This window comes from Orbicella franksi, chromosome 11 (assembly GCF_964199315.1).
Source record: "Orbicella franksi chromosome 11, jaOrbFran1.1, whole genome shotgun sequence".
Taxonomy (NCBI): domain Eukaryota; kingdom Metazoa; phylum Cnidaria; class Anthozoa; order Scleractinia; family Merulinidae; genus Orbicella; species Orbicella franksi.
In genome coordinates, this window is record NC_138155.1 from 21,901,321 (window position 1) to 21,925,614 (window position 24,294).

Below are 24,294 nucleotides of genomic sequence, written 5' to 3' on the forward strand. Positions count from 1 at the left end.
TTATAAATCGCGAGTGTCCTTATTAAGCGGGTGTCCGTAGGGCGGGGTTGCACTGTATATCGAAAATGGTCCATTAACTTTACTGAAAAAAAGGAAAATTTGAACAAGATAGCGAATTGTGCACAGAATCAAATGGAAAAGTTTCAACTGTATTCACCGAAAATGAAGTTTAAAAGCCCGCGAAACAAAGGCCGGAAAGCAGTAACTGTTCCTATATCTGTCAGGTGTAACAATTAAAAGCCTATAGAAATTGCAAAAAATTTCCTCTTCAAATGCAATGTTAAAATGCATTAATGACATCGGCGTGTGCTTAACAAAGGAAAAAAAAGCTCCTTGAAACCATGCCAGCATTTTATTGGCTGAACTCTCAACCATGCATTCATCTGGAACTCAAATCATACAACTCGTCTTAACAATACTGTAGACATCACGGCCATTTCTTGTCATTTACAAGAGGAAGAAAAAAAACGACATCTGGAAAAGAATTTTCTTCTCCTGTCACTCCTCCTCACCCCTCTCCAACAACACTGTCACTCGTCATAAAGCCTAATCCCAACTCCCTGGGACACTTTCCTCCTCAAGCCACCCCTCCCTGTTCTCCGAAACGTGCATGGCGCTCGTCAGATCGAAATGGACTTTCAAAAAGATAGTCCCAAAAGCTACCATTTATTTATTCTGCAGTAAGTTTTCATTGGGACAATCGCGTTTGCCATTCGTCTTGAAACTGAACTTGTACCAAATGAAAGCGCCGCAGATATCCACCGGGGCCGGTGAACACAAAAACTGATCTCCTTCTAGTAACACGAGAAAAGAATTACTTTGATTATTGATAGATGCTGATCATCTTAGAGTTAGCAATGAAGAGACTTATTACTTTTTTTAAAGCGAATAAATCAACAAAGACCCTCCACATGAGTAAAGAGACCTCGATGTACAAGAAAAAAGGAACCAACGCCAAACAAGGAAAAACAAACGCCACCAATATTGAAAAAAGAACATCAAAGCAAGCTCAAATCAAAAAGAATAGAAACTCCTTAAGCAGCCTCATTAACACGGATCTTTTAATTCCTGGGAACCTAACTTTATTTTCCAAGAATTATTTCTAAAACGAACATTTGTTCTCACAAATGTCTGCGAGATGGAAGTTTATGGAGGAAACTGTGATGACACCATTAATTGGGAAAATAAAAGACTAAGCCAGGTGAACGGATAGACTTCTTGTTTAACTCCTAGCACGTAGCACTCAAAAATGATGTTAATTGCTTCCACCTATTCTTAGAACAGAATTCAAAAACAATGTACTCTCGATAAGGTAAGGTAAACAGGCTAAGATAAGGTCTAAAGAGAAGGAAATCAGCGCTCGTCTTCATAAACTATTATCGCTTTCGTCAATTGGTTGGTAAAAAACTCTGAAAAAATAGTTAACAAACCTACTGGTGAATGGAACTAAATTTAAGACAAAACTATTCCACTTGTATTTAGAACACTGAAAAGCAGTATAAGCCATTATTATATGGCTGTGTCACACAGGGACTGGAACTACCGAATTCACGAATTTGATTGGCTGAAATCGATATTGACCGCGGTCTAGATTTTCCCATCTAAACCGGCATCTCGACTGATTACATTTTGCCGTGAAAAAGTTGCAAACTAAATACAAAAATATTGACTATTTTCTTCCAAAATATTAGTTCCAGAAAATATTCATATTATGGAAGTGCAAAGCCTGATGAGAGAAAAAAGTAAACAGGACGAGCCAACTTTGGCAGAATTAAGTTCAACTCATCACCGTTCGCAAGCAAAATGTCAGCTTGTACAAACCAATTACATTAAACGAATTAATTTCTTCTTGTTTGCCATATAATAAATATCTTATTAACCGAGCTTAGTCGGTCTGAATGTGAGAATCTTGACCTCGGTCGCGTGTACAGACCTCACTGCGTTCGGTCTGTACTCACGACCTCGGTCAAGATTCTCCCATACAGACCTCCTGCTCGGTTAATAAGAGCTAAATACCAAACGTACTATTTTCCACTCGATCGAGCAAGTGTCAAGACTGGCTGAGTTTTGACAAGAGGAGAGTAACACGCAACCAAAACAGAACCAAGCAGTCAAGAAACTAATTCTCTGCAATAATCCATTTTTACGAAGATCATGACAGTGAAGAATACTGAATCACACGGCAATTCGTCCAAAGAAACCAAGTCAGTGTTTTATTGCCCGAAGTCGCCGCAATACATCTGCGACTTACATCACACAACTTCTTTTAAGATTATTCTTGCTATCACGACCATTGCTTGTCCCGTTACCATTCTGTTAAACCTCTTGGTGATAACAGCTGTGAAGACGAGAAGAGAATTGAAAAAGAATTCAAACATTCTGCTGTCTAGCGTGGCCTTAGCTGATCTTTTGGTAGGCGCTGCATCAATGCCACTGGCTATTACGTTAGACGTATTAATTATCCAGAGAATCTTAGTTGTGGATATCATCTGTGCGATAGAGTTTATAAGTGTCTCTGTGATATACACTATTTGCAGTGCGTCACTTTTACATTTGCTCTTCAGTAATTGCTTGGGAGAAAGGTATGTGGCGATAGCGAGATGGATGGAGTACAGGGCTGTTGATACAAAAGGCCGTGTAAACAAGTATATCATAGACATGTATTTATGAGTGGATAACTTTTACTGACCTGAACGCGAGAACATCGAGAGCATAGCATCGGCGAAATGAAAAGCTTACATTAAAACAAACGCTAAATAGACGGATTTTCTATTCTCTTTTTTTAGCTGATGGGAAGATTTACCTCCATTTTCACTCCAGTTCACTGACTTGTTCTTTCATACCCAGATGTACAGATTTAGAATGCAAATAAAGTTGAAGGTGGAAATCCACCATGGCTAAAAATGCCCTTTGAAAGGAAACCAAAAAATAAAAGAAAAGCTTTGAATTTGTAAGAAACTGTCGTTGCCAAAGTAAAAAATGCGACCATAGTTTTCAGATATAAAATGACAAACCAAAAACGAACCAGCCTATAACTAAGCTCTTGGGGATCTTCCGTCCCTTTTGTTTTTCGATTGTAAATTCTCTTCAATGAGTGAGAAAGGGAGAAAGTCATCAAATAAGAAGGCGAAACGCGGACAGTAGAAACTGAATAATTTACAAATGAATTCTACGAGAATAACGTTTAAGACTAGAAATATCTTTCCTGCCACTGACTATATCTCATCAAAATGCGACACAGAGGAATGCCCAGAGATCCAGATCAATGCCAGTGATATTAACAAACTTAGAAGAACCAAAACACAGAATAACTGTTGATGAGCTGACCAATGACAAAGAACTTTCGTATAAACGTTATCAGGAAACGAAACTATAATCACTGAAACTTAGTGCATCATCAACTGTTTAAATTGTCTTTAGAAACAATAAAATAAAAATAAATTGCAGTTGAATACCTAAGAATTATGTGCATACTTTGACTTGCAAATGTACCCGGGGAGGTACTCCCAAAAAAGTTGGGTGGGGGTGTGCAGCCCACTTCCCAAAACCCTTACCCTATTTATGACCAAAATCTGCGATTTTTGCTACCCTATTTATGACCTGGCCAAAAATTCGATACCCTATTTAATTATGACCGTTGCGGCTGGCAGAGTTGCCCTAAACATAAGTTATCAAGGACTTTTGTGGACAGTCTTTTCGATAATGATGGAAAAGTAGCTTCTTCCAAGAAACATATCCTATTCAAGACTACAGAACTAAAACGATACCCTATTTAAGGCCAAAATGGCCAAAATCGATATGTACCTTATTTATGACCAAAACTGCTGAAAAACCATACCCTTTGGGGCCGCACATACCTATATAGCCCATATAAGGGAGTACCCCTCCTCCTCCTCCTCCTCCTCCCCCCCCCCCCGGGCATTTCTAGACCTCTGTAACGCTTTCTACGCTATGTTAAATCAATGAAAGATGCCACATAGCTTGGAAGACCTCGGCGTCATATCGGTGATAAAACTATGATGTGTTCAAATTGGCTGAACAAACATCATCCCATCAAAGTGCGAAAATGAGGCTTGCCCGGAGATCCGCATCAGTGCCGATATTATCAACAAATTTTAATCCATCGTACGGCAACAAATAACTTTCGTTCACTGACTGGTCAGAAAAACTGCTGGGAATCCTGACGAAGACACAAAAACTTAAAAGAATTATTACCCTAAATAGTTACTCCGAATATCGGTACAAATGAACATATTTATCAATTTTCGTCAACGTCTACATTCCATTGAATGTCATATAAAGTTTTGTTTGTGGCCACCGTAGAAGCCACTTAGCAGTTTTAAATCTCTGAACAACGTTAGTACAAAATTGTAAAATAAAGTGAGTTTCGAAAGTTATTAATATATACGGTTTTCTCAAATCTTGTTTATTTCTTTACTCAATTTTGATTGTCAACAGAATCGAAACGGGTTCTAACCAGTTTTAAAATGATCTTGTACTTGCCTTCCATTGTGCCAAAAATTCCCGAAATTAAATTTCGGCCCGAAGTCAAATTGAAAGGTCCGTTTCGGTTCGGTGCGACCGGAATGTTCGGGACCGCCCCCAGGGGTGGTCCACTTTGATCGATCTAGACACTGCCTGCAGTATAGAACTGATTTGATAGTGTCAAAATTATGAAGACATGATTGATCATCGCAGTTGCGTGCACAACTAAAGCAGCTGTGAAATTAGAGCCTGAAAAAAATTCAGGCTTGAACGGGATTCGAACCCATGACCCCTGCGACACCGGTACTGAGCTATCATGCCAACTGGGAGCTGGTCACATCGTGAGTTCGTAATATACCCGTAGGCGGGAAGAATACAAGTGAATATATGAAAGACCATTTATTTGGACCGCGGAAAAAGATATGAAGATATGATTGATCATCACAGTTTTGTGCACAATTAAAGAAGTTTTGAAATTAAAGCCGGAAAAAAATTCAGCCTTGAACGGGATTCGAACCCATGATCTCTGCGATACCGGTGCCAAAATTGCCAAGTGTCTAATAGTGTCGAAATTGTTGGATGTAGACTGATTTCCAAGAGCGACTCTTTATGAAGCTCGGTTATCTATAAAAGACTGAGAACGAACACATCGTACTTCCAGGGATCCACACACGTTTGGCACGCGTGCGTGTTTGAATCATGTGTTAATCACGTGTGAGGCGGTGGAATAATTCTTTTGTCGGTTTAAAGCTACACAAAATTTCCAATATTGTAATATTCTACTCTCGCAGGAACCTCAGTGACCAATCACAAGCACGGACTTAATTTGTAAATGACGTCATCATTTTACCGGAAGATTGAAAAAAAAAGCCGCCATGTCTTCCTTACCGATACGCGCGGATGTAGACCAGAACTAACCTATTTCGCGGGAATACAAGCCTAAAAATAAACCGGTCTGTAAATATGCCGTGACATGTTAGTATCGGGATTGTACACTCGTAGTGATGGGCTCCTGCATGGTAATAAGTTATGGTAGAAGCCTGAAGAGTCCATAGTTATGGGGAATCACTCTGGCCTAGGACAAGCCCCAGACCAGGCGAGTGATGGAAGTGCACACGATCAAACCCGACTTATTCTTGTCGAAGTTGAACTCTTTTCCTATATGATAACTTTCTTTTGCTGCAATAGTTGCTTGGCTGCAAGCCCCGTAGTGAAAATGTCATATTTCTCCATCTGTGTCCTTTACGAAGGACATGACAAGCGATGAAACAAGAAAATTTTTTAGGCGACAAATAGAGTTAGAAGTGATAACAAATAGTTTATTTGATGGAGAACACATTCGTTTTACCAAAAAAACCCTGATTAGAACTCTCCAGAAAGTATTATCAAGATCTTAATTCTCTTTAAGGTTTTTCGTACATGTTTTGTTATTTTCGTCGGGAGAAGTTTTACATCAAGACTTCTTTTTTAACTTCCCTTGTTTAATAGGGTCTTTCCCAGAGCCTTCGTTCCTAATAGTCATCGACAGTAAGATAAGTAAATAGGTACGTTGTGTAACAGTCATATAGTGGTGTTAACATCCGGAGCTAAGATTAAAGTATAATTTCATACTGATGCATGAATGTGGACAAATTGAAATACAATGCTTTATCTATAACATGTAACTATGGAAACAAAAATCCTGGGCATTGCCAACGTCGACGCTACTTTAATTGAAAAATCTAAGAGAATTATTTTCTTCTATTAAAACCTTAGTTAATTGTGTTAATAATTCTACTGAATAACACCCCTTGTGAGAATTGTTTTTACTACATGTAACGTTTACAAAACGTTTGCAAATCGTTTGGAGAACCTTTACGTTCCATGTAAACGATTAGAAAGTAATGAGTGTTTTTTCTAATAAATAACTATAAGCAGAAGCTTATCATTAGTAGCGTGCAACAACCCCATATTCCTGCCACGGCGTTTTCACAGACCGATCTATTTTTAGTTTGAATTTACCGCGAATTCAGACCCTCGCAGGAGCCTCAGTGACCAATCACAAGCACGGACTAAATTTTTTACTGACGTCATCATTTCACCAGAAGATTGAAAAGAAAAACCGCCATTTCTTTCCTTACCGATGCGCACTCATGTAGACCGGAACTGACATATTTCGCGGGAAAAGAAGCCTAAAAATAGACCGGTCTGTAAAAATGCGGTCACATAGGCTTAGTATGAGAGTTGCACACTCCTAGTGATGGGCTCCTGCCATAAGTGATCTAAAATAATATCAACTATGACTAGTATTTAGCTATGCATATAGAAAAACAGGTTTGCTTGAGCAAGCATCATAAAAGTCGTCACAGATAAACGATTGAGTACTAACTAGGCTCAGTCTCCAACCGAGGTTGTTTCGGTGCGCCTGCGATCCTCTCCATCTCGTGGTAGACCGTATCGCGGGCACACCGAAACACCCACGGCTGGAGACTGAGCCTAGGTTCTATCAAGTCCTTAAAAGCGAAATTTTGACGTTAGAAGGCAAAGAAAGTTACAGTTACTGTAGCAAAAAATGCTCTTAAGTTTGTAAAATATTTAGAAAACATTTTCATAAGGAAAAGGCCCAATGAATTTTTCTAGTTTCTATCCCCCACATGCTACAAGTGTTCTTCAAAAACGAAAAACAAATCGTAAATGAACGCCATCACGACGTGTGTATTATAGAGAACATAAAAATAATCAAGTTAGTTAGAAAATACCTAGCTTCGTACCCAGATCTCACTCTGTTTGACGTTCCTTCGCTTGGCCGTGGGAGATCTGGGATTGAGATTATAAACTTCTTAGTTCAAGTTGTGTTTAGTAGTATTGTTACAAAAATACATCTAGTTAATTTATTCTCTCTATTCTCTTTTATATTTACATCTAAGAATCACTAATTAGTTACGGCACTTTAACCTTCCTTACTTGCTTATGGCAGAGTACGGTGAGCCAGTAAACTACCAATTTCACTAGCCACGGTAAAATATCCATTTGTAGATTTCTCTTAACTGAAGAAAAGGTTATTAAGGTTATTAAGGTAAAAAAATCCCTATCCTTATTAGAAACCCTATCCTTAGTAGAATAAAGGTAAATTTGTCAATTCCTGCAGTTTAAAACATGCATTTTAAAAACACCCATTCCCTCGCTAAGCGATGAATTGGACGCCCCTAGTAATTTTTCAAGTATTCAACATCAGTTATATGATGATAATAATAATTCCCGAGGTCGTTCAGATTCCTTCTTCCTGATGAAAGATTCCACAGTTGTGGCCGACAGTTTGAAATGCCATCTCTCTCCATTTAATGAGTTGATGTATAAAACTCTTATAACGCGCTACACCACCGTCGAAGGGCGCAACAGAGAGTAACATGATCTATTCTGAAGGCGTGTTCTCAGCTGAAGCCTTGGTTTGGACCAAGTGAATACGACTGAAAGAAAAACACGACAAGTTTGAGTTAATCTTCGGTGCACATGTTTTGTTAAAGAAGGGGAGAGTGGGGTAGGGGAGGGGGGCAATGGAAGGGTAGCATTATTTAAGAAACAGAAAACATGTAGAAATGCTTTTGGAACACGAGCCGACAGGTGAGTGTTTCCACAGCTTTTTCCACAAATTTTTCCCCAAGGACTGCAACTCGGTGTTGCAATAAAACAAAAGTACAACAAAGTAGAAAAAAATCGAGCAACTACAAACATAAAATAAGACCTGAGGCCTGGACTGTCAGGTGTAATGTAACGCAATCACCAAACTTACTTTAGCTGTCCCTGAAGTGACTTCCTCGAAACACTTGTCACACACTCGTACAGGTTTCTTGCTCGAAGTAAGCGGCGCACTTTTAGATGCACAATCACCGCAGTAAATTAAACTGTATAGGAGATTAAACAAGACAGGAACTTACTGCGGGCTTAGGCTAACTATTTCAGACTTTTACACAGCCACTTCGAATCTTTTCACACAACATGAGTGTCTCTATTGTAAGACCTAGTACATACTAGCAGCAACATAGCGACATAACGAGATAATCGCTTATGTTGGTAATGTGAGCATCGATATAAAGTCATAACGAAAAGATCAGTGTTTTCCCTTATGTCGTTATGTTCATGCTGTTATGTTGCTATTAAATCATTGTCAGAATGTTCATACTGCAAACATAACGACGTAACGTCCATCTTATGTCGTTAAGTCGCTGGTGTGAACTAGGCTTAAGAAAGTAATTCCTTTGCTAGCTGTCACGTGGCAAAAGCTCATCAATGTGACGTCACAAGATTGAACATGGCGGAAAGCGACAAAGGGCCTGTATCCCTAAAGTTTTTGTTTGTTTTTTGTTTTTGCTTTTAAAAAAAAAGATTATTACATTTGCATCTGCTCTCAACAACTTTTTCACTTCAGAGTTCAGACATTACACAGGTTAAGAGAGACGTTTACAAAAACATGGCATCGATAAAACTTGTATCTAAGGGATTTTTTCCTATTTTTGTGTTGGATTTACTTTTGAGCGAAAAGAAAACTAAACTAGAGGTCATTCTTAAATTTTGTCTTAATCGGTTATCCCCAACAATTTGACGGACATTTATTTCAATAACTTTCTTAACTTTTCGCGAAAACCAACAAGCAAAGGAAGAATTCGTGAGTGTGGATAATGTGGCGTGCATGTCAAAAATATACGAAAAGATAATATATTTACCCGCAATTTCTACAATGGTGCTGAAAAGGAAAGAAATAGATTAGCAAAAGATGAGAGTATTGACAAGTAAAACAACTGTAGCCTGGGTAGAAAAAAAAAAAAAACGTGGAAAAAAGTAAAAAAAAAAAATTATTCAAATTACGAGTACCAAGATTTTTTTCACACATTTCGCTAGCATTTCCAGTCAATGAAACAACTGCCCCTCGGAAAATCCTCCGTTAGATAGCGAAGAGCTTCCGAGGAGCTTCCGATGTTATTGTCCAATCAGCACAAAGTAGAAACTCTACGAAGGTTTTCCTGTCGGTTCCCACCCGTTACTTAGCGATACATTTTAAGAAAAATCCCATGCTCGTATAGAATATAGACAACTGGTTTTTCTTATTGTTAAGAGAGAGGACATTAAAAAAAAGCCCCGGTTATCGTATCTTCACTTTTAAAAGATTGTTCCTTAGTTGAAGCCCTTCCGTCTGTGACATAAGACATACATAAGATACAAACAAACACTTGTCTTGTCACTGACAGACACTTTTCGCTTGACTCTTAAGACGACTTTCGCACAGTTTGTTAAAACGTCATTCACCAACAATAGTCCCCTTTAGAACTGCACTAACCCAGACCATCACACCATACGAACTACTAAGGTCCCTTCCACAATAAGCCGGAGAAACTCGAAATCGCAGCTTTATTTCTACACGGTTAGGCCTACCGTCGACACTAATCCGTCACGAAAACGAAGCTTTTCGAAAACGCTCTTCAAACCGGAGGAATTTGAAAACGCCGGCTTTGCGTTTTCGTGTGGAAGAAAAACATTTTGAAAACGGAGCTTTTCGAAACGATGACGTTACGATTATCGTGTGATTTCCCAGCCCGAGTTTTCCTTGAACACAAATCCAAAATGACCGGTGATTGTTGCGTTTTCAAATTTCTCCGGCGTAGTGTGGACGGAAAACATTTGATGCGTTTTCAGAGTGAAAACTCCATTTTCAAATTTCTCCGGCGTAGTGTGGATGGAGAAACACTTGATGCGTTCACAGAGTGAAACCTCCGTTTTCAAATTTCTCCGGCGTAGTGTGGATGGAGAAACACTTGATGCGTTTTCAGAGTGAAACCTGCGTTTTCAAATTTCTCCGCCGTAGTGTTGACGGAAAAACATTTGATGCGTTTACAGAGTGAAACCTGCGTTTTCAAATTTCTCCGGCGTAGTGTGGACGGAGAAACATTTGATGCGTTTACAGAGTGAAACCTCCGTTTTCAAATTGATACGGCGCAGTGTGGACGGGAACTGATACTCCTGGGTTCAAACCATTACTATTTACAGACAAATGGTAGGATATAAGCAACACAGTTTGACTTTAAACTTACCTTTCTAATTTTCATTGAGAATGCTCTATCACAACCATTGCAAGCTGCGACGTCAGTATCGCTTTCCCATCTCCGGGCGTTCTTTTGCGTATTTAAAATCTGAAAGGGGAGTGATGAAAACGTGTGTACTCAGAAGTATGAGCTTTATTCTGCTGTCCTGGGTTCGACAGAAGGTTTCTGCTTTGGTTAGAGTTAGCGAAGCTTTATAATAGGTGCAAAAAAAAACCTTGCAAGTACTGCAACCAAACAAACTAAATTTTTCAGCCAATCAAAGGCCAAATCAACATCAATCCTGATAAGCATACGTGCAATTTCCCGCGCAAAACACCGGTTGCATGTTTTGTCGCGCTTGACACGGCTTCCATGTTTTCCCGCACATAACACAGACTGCATGTTTTCCCGCGTTTGGCACTGGTTAAATGTTTTCCCGCGCGTGGCAGTAGTTGCATGTTTTCCCGCGCTTGACACAGAATACATGTTTTCCCGCGCTTGACACGGATTTCATCTTTTCCCGCGCAAGAAACTGGTCACGTTTCCCCGCGCTTGGCACGGGTTGCTTGCAACCGGAAGAGCACCTCAACTATGCCATCTAGAAATACTGTCAAGTTAGTAGCGCCACTTCTTTTTTAGCCATACCTGTAATGACTGATTCTCTTGCGTCAGTTCCATCATTGCAGCTTGTGCATTGTCGACCTTTCTTTTCAGTTCAGCGTTTTCTTTTTTCTGTTTTTCTAATGCCTCGTCCGCAGCTACGCATCTAAAAAACATTGAAAAGTACACTGACCGCTTTAGAGTTTATAACGCTGTCATGTTTTAAAATGGCGCAAAGCGTGAAAAAGGTGAAATTTAATGGGCGTAGATGTGGGAGAAACGTGGAATTTCATTGAAGTCTTCCATACATTTCTCTGCAATTTCCCGCCCTCGTGTGCTCTTGATTTCTTATGCAATCGTTACAAGTTGCGTGACGATTTGGTAAACAATAGTAACGCTTATAATTTCAGTTAACACAGCGTCGTTTGAAACACATACCTTTCAAGTAATTTTCTCCTTTCGTCCAGGTTATTTTGAACAGTTGCTTCCAAAACTAAGTAAATAAACAAAAAGAATCTCACTCTTAGAAAATGGTTTCAATCTATCGGCATCTTCAGTAATAAACTGCAAGTTCACCATATGCCACTCACCAGCTATTTCGCCTTTCAAATCGTCATTTCGCTTCTCAGCTACTGCAAGCTTGGTCTCAGTCTCCTTCGTCTGCTGTTGGCATTTCTCGGCCTCAGTCCTCGCCGCCGTGAGATTTTCATTCAGCGACGAAATTTGAATGTTGAGCCTCGCCTCAGCTTGTTCTTTACTCTTTTTAAGCTCTTCAAGCTCCTGTGTTTCGTTTGCCTGAAAATTTAGCGTTCTTCGAATGAGAAGGTCGTTTGGAAGCGCATTTGAGTCCATAAGCTTTTTCAGTTAAAACTTTCCTTTCACAAACAGAGACGTGGGGAATAGAAGATGTTCACCATATATTCTCTACGCAACTATCGGATTTGATCGTAAAGAGACGTATTTTGATTTACAAAACAGCCTACATTTGGCTGTTTTCAGATTTGCTATAGCTTAGTATTAAGAACATTGTTTAAAAACATGTTGAAAAATAAACAATTGTGTAGATAGTTTTTCTTGATTGCACAATAGATAACAGAGGGAAATGGTTAGGAAACCTGGCAAAGTTCTTTTTTGTATGTTTTTGTTGACTATTTTGGGGATTGACCCTGTACAAAACCTGACAAAAGACGAAAGGTAGTTATGTTTGCTCATACAACTAACCAATAGAAGCATTGCGATTACGTAATGCATAATCTATGAGCATAAAACAATAAAATGTGCAGGGACGGCCTTCAAACATAAATCCCAGCCTGTTTATTTACTTTTTTTTTTTGTTTACCGGCCTTCCTAACCATTTCGCTTTATTAACTATGATTGCACAAGTATTTTGAAAATGCTAACCTGCGTTTTGTCCACATTCGGTGAACTAGTCACGTTAAAATTCGATAGACACTCAGATTCAGCGTTCGCCAACGGGGGAAGTACTCGCCCGCGAGCAAATAAACAGCGGTTACCAGCAAATTAGAGAGCATGCGCTTCACCATCGTAGTTAGAACCTATGTTATATGTTTTATATCCCAGCTTTGAATCATACGAAGGGGAGTGATGAGAAGAAAATTTCTTACCAGTTTCGTTTGAACGGCTGCAGTCTCCTCCTTTAATAACAGCTGAACTCGTTTAGAAACTTCCTTTGTTTCCTCGTGGTCCTCTAAAGACTACCACATGTAAAAACAAAATCAACTGATCAGAATCTATAACAAAATCGCTTACCAAGAAACCCTGGGTTGATGGGGGGGGGGGGGGGGGAACTTACATGTGCAAAGGTCAAGGATGTTCGTCGTCTCGTTTAGGGGTGTAAAACACGGATTTTGGTCTCTCTTGGGGTGTTCAGGACGAAATGCTACTATTTTTAGCTGTCACGACATCTTTAAGGGTTGCTCTCGTAGAAATAATAAAAAGTGCCATGCCATGTCATGTCCGTTAAGTGGTATCTTTTAGGGGTCAAATGAAGATCATGCCACGACCAGGTAGGTCTCCATTACGGGTTTAATTCAAGTAGCAGTACATCGTCAAATTCTCCCTCCTAATGTTATAAGAAATGTCTAGAAACTAGTTGGAAGAATCTTTATGTTGACAACAGAGTTTATAGAATTCATCACCAAATTCTCCCAATGGGTACTGTAAAAAATTTATACAGACCAGTAATGAGTATGTTTACTTTGATATTAACGCTACTCTATATCCTCACCTTTTTGAGATCTTTCTCAGTGTTATGCAGTTTGTTTTCCAGTTCCAACTTTTGTTTAATGAGAAGCTGTTGTTTCTCTTGGGCCTCTTGCAGCGCCTTCAATTACGATAAAAACATTTATAACACGAGGAATATATAACACACCTTCCTATTGGACAGCTAAGTATTTTGCATAGGGGTTTCTAAAGCACTTCAGTATAAATCTACTAGCGTTCTATCACAATTGCCGTTCTCTGATTGGCTACGCTACTCGCTAGCCATTCTGTGATAGATAGTGAGTAGCGTAGCAGTGTGCCCTTGTTAACAAAATGACGGCCGCTTCTTGGCGTTTTCCAAGTGTCTGTCAAGAGGATTTAGACAAAGTTTTGAACGACTAGTAGATTTATACTAAAACAATTCGATTAATCGCTCTCGATTTCTGACAGTGATAGTTGAAATCTCGAGTTCATAATTATGCTCATAATTATGTTCGAGTTCACAATTATGCTCATAATTATCCATGGATGCACGCGGCGGGACACTGGCGGAGGCAAGGCGGAAGGGAGATGGTAGGGTGAACGGAGGGAGGGACGAAAGAAAGTGAATGACAGAATGTCAATCAACGAGCCAATTCATCTGTAAGTCGGTAGATCAGTTTACGCCCCGTCTAAACTGCGCCGGAGAAATTTAAAAACGGCGTTTTCATTCTGAAAGCGCATGAAATGTATTCCGTCCACACTACGCCGCTCATTTTGGGTTTGTGTTTGAGACAAACTCGGTCCAGGAAATCACCAGATTATCGTGACTACATCGTTCTTGAAAAGCTCCGTTTTCAAAATGTTCTCCGTTTACACTAAAACAAGAAAGCCGGCGTTTTCAAATTCCTCCGGTTTGAAAAACTCCATTTTCGTGACGGATTAGTGTGGACGGTAGGCCTAAACGGAGAAATAAAGCTGGATTTTCAAATCCCTACGGCGTAGTGTGGGCGGGACCATAGAGGGAGGTGAAGCTCATCCAACCAGTTAGGTGGAGAATTAAATTGTGCGAGGTATTTTTCGTGGCTTTTTACACTAAATAACATTAATTATTTACATTAACGCAAATGTCATCAATAAACGACAGTATATATTTCTAAAGTTTTACTGTGAGATTATTCGGAAGTAAAGAATTTTTTTCACCTTCTCTTTGGCCTCTTGTTCCGCTGCGAGGTTTTTCTCCACTTCTGCTATTTTTGTCTGTAATGAAATTCTAAGAAATACGAAAAAGAATAATTCTATTTAATGACTGAAGCGTCTTTCATTGTCACGCAACTCGTAGTAGACAAGGTATACAAATAAGTTTGCTCAATGTTCAGTTCTAGAAGATTCATTAAAGGTGCTCAGTCACGGTATTTTGAGTTATTTGGCCACGTACAAAATTACCTTTGAATTGAAGAAAACCTGAAAATAATAGTTTACTAGATAGAAAAACACCAAAGAGATAATAATAATAAACCATAAAGAAACAAGGATGGTTAAGGATGGAGAAGATTGACAAGGATTGCAAACGACGAACTTGACAAAATAAGGCTGAACTTTTCAAGACGCGCAAACAGTGACGTAACTCCTTTAAGCAATGACAGATAACATGGAAACTGCATTAGAGAGAAAGGAGGGGGGTAACCATTTGAGAAAGGGGGCTTAATATCCAGCGCCTCTATACAAACCCAATCTGTGGCCCAAGGATTTCTTCAGAACTACATTCGTAAAGGCTATCAAGCACACGGGATGGATATTCTCAACAAATGTAACGGAAGTTGCAGTCTAGTTACCTTAGACCATTGAAAGCGTCTCTTTGACTTTCTAATTCTTGCTCCACTGAATCCTGCCAAAAAGATTTGTTCCAAGTCTCGTAAGTGTTATTAATACAATACTACTTCTGATTCAATTTTAGTTCGTAACTTTTCCACAATGAAAACTTCAAAACGTCAAAATTAAATGCCAAAGCAATGAGTCCCATATTACGGCATAATATATTTTACGAAAGCGAACGGAATCTTTCCATCGTAGTTTAGGAATTCACTATTTAACAATTAGATTATGAGCTTGAGATTTCTATGAGGTAATAACTGAAGGCCGAATCAACTATTACCTCACAGAAATCGAGAGCGAACAATCTAATTGTTTTACTAGAATTGTTACTTAAATGTTCTTCAGCTAACCATTTCCAATTGTTTTTTACATAGTATTTAACTTTACACTTGAGAAAAATCGCGCGGACTGAATTGTCGTTTGGAATTTTCTTCCAAGTATGCGCGCTCCTCAGTTTTCTCAACATTTTCTACTTTTTTTTAAGTCATGAAAGAGTGAATGTCCTTCTTTTAGTCTTCTCAGGAATTTAATTATACATTTGTATCTAAATGTTTTTCAATAACTTCGCACTAATGGCTGATAGTATAAGAGTAGCTCAGCCAATCAGATCGCAGCATTTGCAATAGTATATTAGTAGAATTCTACTATTTTCATCATGGAATATACCTTTTCTTCTTTAATTTTCTGTGTTTGTTCCCGCGCAGTCTTCAGATCGCCATCAAGATTCAAAACTTGCGTCTCTAAAGAATTCTTTGCCTGGCAAGAATAAAATTCAGTGAAATAGCAACCTAATTTTTTTCACGCTCTTTTGATATCTCGAGCAAGGGTGGTTAAAATAGCTGTTATTGCAGTTATCAGCGGCTTGACAGACAAACGAGGCGACAGGGTCAATTCTGCATTGTATCGACCCTTTCGCCTCGTTTGTATGCATTTTAAAACAAAAGAATATCTGACCGCAGACTCAACTGCAATAACAACTATTGGAGAAGATTAATTAACACGGATTGACAAGTGACGGACTTAACAACACCAACTCACCTCATTAAGCTGTTCTACGGCCTGTCTCAAAATCCCTTCAGTTTCCTCAGCCTGTCCCTTAACTTGCCCCAGTTCCTCCTCTCCAGCTGTGACTTGGCCCTGAAGGTCCTGGAAACAAGACACAGACACTTACCAAAAACTCTCCGTGTTCAAACAATTAACTCATTTCCATTAACAAGGTAAGCTCGATTTCCGCAGCTCTCTCGAGTCCGGTCAGCCTTCCTACCCGAGAAGAGAACGCGGGCTCCTTTCTCGAACAGAGGTTTACTAACAATGTCGCTGGAAATGTGATAATTGTAAAGAATTTCCCTCGAATTATGAAATACAACACTTTTTAAACTTGAACTTTAAAAAAAGCCAAATGCTCTCTGAAAAGGTTTTAAAGTAAATTTACATTGGAGGAGATTTCTTTTTTGGCAAAGTTTTTATGGAAACGGGAGGAAAATTTTCAAAACTATTCAAAAGGCAATCCAATCCCTGCCACAGTGGATAAACTTCACTTACAAATCGATTACTGTAAATTGTCGCTTCCGGACATTGACTTTATTTTCAATATTATTTTTAGGTCTAGAATACAGTTTCATTGAGATTACAGGCTGTTAGCGGTCTTACAAACCTCCGACCGACCGACTGGAGAAACAGGGTGGCTCCTCGGCACCGTACGCTTATTTCCGGTTTCTGTGAAATGAAGTGTCTAAGACTATTGTTACTGCCCTCCTGGACGGAAAGTTTAGTCCAGTGCAGCTTACTTCAGCAGGCCAGGTTACCCCGACGGTCGGCCGTTCACCCAATCACAGGGCGATTTTTTCTGACGTCACTGTTTACATTTTGCTTTACTAGCATAAAACTTTGCGCAGAGAAGCCATCACGCTAGAAATGAATTGACTAAAAAACAGTAAAGGAGCTTGTGAAACGTAGTGCATGGTGAAATATTTAGCTCTTTGGGTGTAATATTCAAGGAGATACTGTCCTTCAAAAACTGCAAAATTTCTGGTTGGTAAAAGCTCTAATGAGCCCATACATTCTTTGTAAAATTTGACTTTTTAAACCCAAGTCGCACAAAAAGTATTCAACTTCCTTGGGACAGTTAATCGTGCACTGCCCTTTCAATATTCAGAACTTATATTTTTGTACCTTGGTCAGAAACTGTATCGTTTATGCTAGTGAGGCAAATATCGTAAACAAAGATTCTCCTGAGTGGAGAAAGGCATTTTGAAAAAATAAAAACAGTGCCCCACCTAGGGCTGGACCCCAGACCTCTCGCTGAGCCCTCAGTTCAACACATTTAGTACTGAAGTGATCACTTGCCTTGATGTCGCTTCGAGCATCTTCTTGTTCCTTCTCAAGTCGGCTTATTTTCTCTTGCTGCTCCTGTAAAACAGAGTGAAGACACCTTAGCTGTGAACACTAATGAAACTGTTTTGCACCATAACTACAATAAACTATTCCAACTGTTGAACAAACGCCATTTTGGCACAAATCAAGCCGAATCTAATTTTTCTAAACCAATCAAAAGCTAGCATGAGCAGTCACGAAAGCATGATATAATATGGGGAAGTTGTGTTGCTTAGTAACGGGATTTTAAACGTACAAGTTACTTCAAGCCTGACAGAATTAATACGCGTTTAATGTTGTGTCACGCAACACAACATATAGGTACTTCTACCGAGCGTAACGGAGTAAAATGTTTGGATCCTAGAATTAAATTTGGATCCAACTGTTGAGCAAACTGCACATTTTTGAGGTACAGTAAAATCCGTGTGCAAGAACCTACATTTTTTAAGTCTGGCAATATTTTGGGGCAGTTATTGGCAATTTAGGTTTTACGTTCTTAGTTTCTATGAAGGAGATTAGGGTTGTTGATTAACAGAAAAATAAATAAACTTGGGTTTGGTACTTAAATATACAGTATTTATTCACAACTGCATTATGCATTTTCTTGTAAATAAATTTCCCATCTCAAAGTCACACTCCTTAGTTAAAATGTTAATCATAATTTAACTGCAACCCACATATAAGAACCTGCTTGATCTTGCTTGGCTAAACAGATTCTTATATTTTTGGGTTTTAAATTGGCAAATTTCAGCCAGCAGGGTCTTAAACCACTAGCTTCTTACACGCGGAGTTTTTCTGTACTTTTGCATATTTTTGCATATTTGCATATTTGGATATTTTTGCATATTTGGATATTTTTGCATATTTTTGCATATTTTTGCATATTTGCATGTTTTTGTCGTTTAGGAGTCACTTTACCTTCGAAGTAATTTGCATTTTACAAAGTTGTGCTTCGTAATTCTTGCAACTTGCGCATTCCTTCTTAACCTCTTCCTCCAGAACCTGTAATGTGGAAAAAACAGAGTATACTACAAGTAAAAACAATGAAAAAATAGTTGGGTATTACAGTAAAAACGTAGATTTTCTCCCCGCCATCGTTATAGCTAAGCACACTTCTTAACGCCAGTAAACAACTTGCACAACAACACACAACAGTTTTCAAAATTCCCTGACTTCTTCCTCTATCTTCCCTAAAAAAATATCCAATTTTCTCTGATTCTTCTTCAAAATGTCAATTTTCCCTGACTCAAAAATAAAATTCCAATTACACACCTCTATTTTTCTTTGCATTCCATTGATTCGTTCATCCTTTTGCTCCAGAGATCTTTGCAGCTCACCGGCAATTTTTTCTTGTTCAGCAAGCTTTTCAACACAACAAGAACAGACAAAAAATGTTATATACAGTTGTAAAGCCAAGTCATCAGAAGGGTGAACTACTGCCTTGATGAAATACCAAATTCTCAAAATGAATTAAGGAGAAACCACAATTCAAAATTACGGCTTCAGCGGTTGAATATTTAAACGAAGATAGAACTGGCTTCCAGCTTATTTGAGGTTTACACGACCAAGTAGAGACTAAGCAATTTTCGTCTTCGCGAACAGACGATGTCATTTTAGTGACACAACGAAATTTGTTTTTTCTAAAAAAACCACCAGAATGGAACCGGAGAACTTTGGAAATACTAACCACCCTCATTCTTTATAACTGTCACCTCTACAATAGCTGAACCTACTGCTATCCTTAACCTAAACGTGGATCTAATTTTAGATTGGCAAATTTAGACCTAATTTAACCTGATATAAGACCATATTTTCGAACTAGTCTAGGTCGGCTAAACTGTGGCAAAAATGGCATCAATCATTACGAAAAGCTTGTTACAACATGGATCAACCAAAGTTGTCGAAGACTGTACCGGGGAACTGCATTTAAACGTGATGTAACAAGCGTGTTAAACTTTGATTAATCATTCAGTTTGGATCTTCTGGATCTCGAGAAATTTATAAATGAAACCTCAGAGAAGGTGTAAAAATAATTCTTACCTGTTCTTGTAATTTCATTTCCTTGCTACTGTACTCAGTTTCTAGTACTGCGATCTGATTTTGGTGAGCCTGTATAAAAAATAATAGTAATAATAATAATACGTCACGTCTTCTTCAGAGTTATTTTATGGCTGGGTGGGAGGGAATGGAGAGTGTCAAGGACTCCCTAGAAGATATCAGCCTTTTATTATGTGGGGGTGGGGGAGGGGGAGGGGGAGGGGAAGGAAAGGGGGGAAGGGGGAGGGGGAGGGGAAGGCAGGAGAGGGAGGGGGGCTCAAGTTTATTTTTCTTCTTGTACCAGAACAGTTACTTCGACCCCTTGTAACAGAAGTTTAATTTCTAAACTTTTTTTTAATCCGCCGAAAACGAGGAAACATTATTACAGAAACACCCTTTTCCTAAGTATTTTTTTGCGGAAGCAAATAAGGTTCTTGAATGTTTCCAGAAAGACTTTGCTTGTGAATGAACTTTTTTCCCTTTTGCGTGCAGGGCAGCAGTTTTGTGAAACCACGTTTTCACAATAATGAAGTTCAAATGAAACTATAATCAACTTGACAACTCGGATGAAATTGGCATCCCTAGATTGTGAAAAAGTCATTCCAAGTCAGCTTTAAGAACACGACAAAACTACTTATTCTAAGTTATTTCTTACTTATAACAAAGCATACTTACCTCTCCAAGTTCTTTCATGGCTTCCTCCACCGATGATTTCTCTTGTTCTAATTGTTGGATCTATGAATAAGAAACAATGATTTACAACTTGTTTACAAATTGCGTTGTATTCCTGATGCACGTCTAAATAAAATTACAATTCTTAAAATCAAATATCAAGATATACTTATGTCATATTGTGCGATTAGTGGCGATATCTTCACAACAAAGAAATCTTTAGACTTACGCAAATTCGATCGTTTGTTACTGGGGCAGAGGGTGCGTCAGACTTGCGTGTTGGATGCGCGAGGTCAAAAAGCGCGAGCGCGACGCGCACGTCTGGCAAAGAAACAACTGCCCATTGTTTCCCAGCCATGTTGGCACGCACGTCTCGCACGAGTTCTATTTCAGCCTGACGCGTCGCGTTGCTAGAATAAACGGCACTCTGCCCTCGGTAAAATCCTCGTTTTTGGCTGTCGCAAACCATTCTGCTCACGGCTTATAGGGAACCAAAAGGCCTATATATAATGTAAAATGAACGACTTAGAGCAAGTCTAGGAAACCTCAAAATTACCGTTGATGAATTACAAAGTTAGATAAAAAAAAATATATCTCAGACGAAATAACGGACGATTTTGTAAAACATTTTAGAATAAACAGAAGCGATATGAAAAAAAGGTTTCTATATCGCTACTGTTTATTGTAAAAAGAAATAGTCAATCGAAAGAAACCAACAAGGTCGAATACTCTATCAAGAAAGGAAGGTGACGAAAATTTAAAAAATCAACAGAACGAAGATACGGTCGTGATGCAACACCAACTTCTCCGAGCTAACATTGGCAGAAATGATTGATAATCTGTTGGGAGAATTCATATTTTGAGCCAAGGACTGGAAGAGTTTATAGAGATCAGTGTTTTTTACCTTTCCATTAAGCTGTTGCTGTTCTTGGATATATTTGTCACACAAATCCTGAAAAAAAGAACCATAGCATTTAAGGCAGCTTATTCGAGATCGAATTGTTGTAGGCGTTATAAATTGATGCTGTGGGTATCGCAGACGCCCCCAACATTTCTGTCGGCAACTCCACAACCCCCAGCTCAGACTGCCGGAACCCATTGGATGGAGAGGGGCATAAGAGTACGCAAACACTGCCATGTTTGCCACTGGCATCACTTTTCATAATTCCCCGACTTTTCCCGGATAAAAATAGCACTTCCCTGACCTCCAAAAAAACAAAAAGTCAGATCTGGTAGCGGCTTATAGCGTGAACTTACAGCTGTCCTTTCTAATCGTTCCTTAAAACATATAAGTTTTCAACAAATTTTCTTTCTTCATTAAGGAAAAATATTGTTGAGATCACAGTAACCCCAAATGTTTCTTCCAGCCTTCAATGGTGTTAAATCAGCCTTGTTAAATTATTTTAATTTTCCCTGACTTTTCCTTGACCTTGAAGAATTATTTTTTCCCTGAAAATTCCTGTCTTGTTGCAACCCTGACTGCATCGTTCAGACATTTATTGCCAGTACAGTTTCGCTCAGAATAATTCTAACTATTCTATAAGGTGGATAGGAGCTTGTGTACTTGTTATAATGGTTAGCCCTGCACTCAGACTCTATCACAAAGCGTCCTGGGATATGAACCATCCCATAGCCAAGGACATTTTACAAGACGGCATGAGGAGTACAAGAGTAAATCCTTCATTTAGGCCTTATTTAACCGCTAGGTCCCTTATACAATGGAAATAATTTTTATGAATACCTCTTTTTCTTTTAATTTTTCTTTGACATTCTTCAGTGTCCCCATCAACTCTGAAACTTGGCTCTTGCCCGAACTGTCCACTTCGGCCAATTTAGACTCCAAAGCTTGCTGCAATGCAAGGGGAAAGAATTGGAAATTTAGTGTATATTAATTACTAAGTCCTCTCCTTACTTGCACCGTGAACAAAAAGAAACCGTGCAGTACGAATTTCATGAAAAAAAGATCCTCACCAAAAATTACATCGACTGTTTCACAGCATTTTGGTGGACACCAGAAGGTGAAGGGACTAAGAATGAAAGGTTCTCTTTCCAGAATTAATTGAAGAAGCTAGTCATAAAAGGGGATAAGTGACGATTTTGGTTGCTTTTCTTTTTTCTTGCTCCAAATTAGCTGAATTTTTGCATGTGGTCTTCAATGTAATAGAAAAACGTGTTCCTGTATTTTTGCCGCTGGTTTTTGCTTCGCTTTATAAAGACGCCGCTAGGAAAACCGAGTGGTTTTTTGCATACGCAATATCCTGAAAACGAAGCAAGGTTTAGCGCAAAAACTACGGGACATTGCTAAACATACCTAAACAAAACTCTATGCGAAATTTGGAGCGTTTTCGACAAAGTTCACTTTTGATTAAAATACCTAACGCCCTTTTCCCGCCGAGGCTGCAAATAAACGAAGCCGGGCCTTTGTTATGATAAACAGAGCCGATCCTTTGTTATAATAACCAAGCCAAGCCTTTGTTATAAGTCGAAGTCTCGCCTCGGTTTATCATAACAAAGGATCGGCCCGCCGCGACCGCAGGGACTTTGATCTCACTTAGAAAGCAGCAAAATGTCAATTTCACGCAACGTATAAGCTCAAAAATGTTGATTTTAGGTCAAAAAAGGTTTAAATGTCGATTTCACGTTAACGCGTGACGGCAAGGATGTTGGTTTCACTTAGAAACCAGCAAAATGTCAATTTTACGCAGCGCATAAGCTCAATGATGTTGATTTCAGGTCTAAGTAGGTTGAAATGTTGATTTCACGTTAACGCGTGACGGCAAGGAGGTTGATTTCTCTTAGAAACCAGCAAAATGTCAATTCCACGCAACGTATAAGCTCAAAAATGTTGATTTCAGGTCAAAAAAGGTTGAAATGTTGATTTCACGTTAACGCGTGACGGCAAGGAGGTTGATTTCTCTTAGAAACCAGCAAAATGTCAATTCCACGCAACGTACAAGCTCAAAAATGTTGATTTCACGTTAACGCGTGACGGCAAGGATGTTGGTTTCACTTAGAAACCAGCAAAATGTCAATTTCACGCAGCGCATAAGCTCAATGATGTTGATTTCAGGTCTAAATAGGTTAAAATGTTGATTTCACGTTAACGCGTGACGGCAAGGATGTTGGTTTCACTTAGAGACCAGCAAAATGTCAATTTCACGCAGCGCATAAGCTCAATGATGTTGATTTCAGGTCTAAATAGGTTAAAATGTTGATTTCGCGTTAACGCGTGACGGCAAGGATGTTGGTTTCACTTAGAAAACAGCAAAATGGTAGGAGCCCATGATGGGCTCCTGAAAATGGTAATTTCACGCAACGTATAAGCTCAAAAATGCTGATTTCAGGTCAAAAAAAGGTGTAAATAAAAATAAAATGAAACAAATAAACATTTCAATAAACACTTTTTCAAATACGGCAACGTCTTCAATGGCTAAAAAATCACGAGATAAAACATAGGTTTCGACAAACGCGATCGTAGCTTTATGTCACGCACCGCCATAACTTCCAAGTTCAAAATGCGCTGGTACCTCTTATGCCTGATGAGGACAACAACTTTGGCGGCTGTTTAGTTTTGGATTTAAGAATTTGATGACTCCACGTGAAAACGCTCTATAAATAGGGCTGACAGATTAACAGATTAACCCTTCTGCGCAACGTACGGGTCTCCATACATCTGCATGTCCCCTGATCCCAGAAGCTCAAAACACTACAAATCATGCCGATTTGAAATAAAATCAACGCAAACTGGATCACAGATCTGTTACAATCGATCGCCACTTGCTGGCCATTATTATGTTTAAATCTAGTTACCAGTTCGAGAAACGTCCGCAGAACGTAATCGCAATGCATGCCGGGAAGGGTCTTTACACCTCGTGCGCGGGAAGACATGGCGGTCGATACAAGACAAATTTTATCACTCTAAAACCAGTTCTCGCTTTCCAAACTTTGACGCTAGCAACGCTTGGCAAATGGGCCACAACTCACCAGAGGGTATTTT

The 24,294-nt window shown here is 39.1% G+C and overlaps 1 protein-coding gene across 2 annotated transcripts in view; it reads right to left on the reverse strand.

Moving 5' to 3' along the window:
- Window positions 1-7,795: 7,795 nt before the first annotated feature.
- LOC145460181 (uncharacterized) overlaps window positions 7,796-24,294 on the reverse strand; it is a 38,601-nt gene continuing 22,102 nt past the window's right edge. Inside the window, exons 25-44 of one of the 2 annotated variants that reach the window (XM_081444920.1) lie at window positions 22,039-22,146; window positions 21,202-21,249; window positions 20,301-20,360; window positions 19,629-19,697; window positions 18,861-18,950; window positions 18,507-18,590; window positions 17,562-17,624; window positions 16,254-16,361; window positions 15,882-15,971; window positions 15,176-15,228; window positions 14,544-14,613; window positions 13,387-13,482; window positions 12,764-12,853; window positions 11,729-11,933; window positions 11,577-11,631; window positions 11,184-11,304; window positions 10,548-10,646; window positions 9,186-9,205; window positions 8,255-8,366; window positions 7,796-7,931 (exon numbers count right to left, since the gene is read on the reverse strand). In XM_081444920.1, coding sequence (XP_081301046.1) covers window positions 7,896-7,931; window positions 8,255-8,366; window positions 9,186-9,205; window positions 10,548-10,646; window positions 11,184-11,304; window positions 11,577-11,631; window positions 11,729-11,933; window positions 12,764-12,853; window positions 13,387-13,482; window positions 14,544-14,613; window positions 15,176-15,228; window positions 15,882-15,971; window positions 16,254-16,361; window positions 17,562-17,624; window positions 18,507-18,590; window positions 18,861-18,950; window positions 19,629-19,697; window positions 20,301-20,360; window positions 21,202-21,249; window positions 22,039-22,146 — 1,677 coding nt within the window. In that variant the 3' untranslated portion in view covers window positions 7,796-7,895. The remainder of the gene's footprint in view (window positions 7,932-8,254; window positions 8,367-9,185; window positions 9,206-10,547; window positions 10,647-11,183; window positions 11,305-11,576; window positions 11,632-11,728; window positions 11,934-12,763; window positions 12,854-13,386; window positions 13,483-14,543; window positions 14,614-15,175; window positions 15,229-15,881; window positions 15,972-16,253; window positions 16,362-17,561; window positions 17,625-18,506; window positions 18,591-18,860; window positions 18,951-19,628; window positions 19,698-20,300; window positions 20,361-21,201; window positions 21,250-22,038; window positions 22,147-24,294) is intronic. The other variant, XM_081444921.1, reaches the window with a different exon arrangement.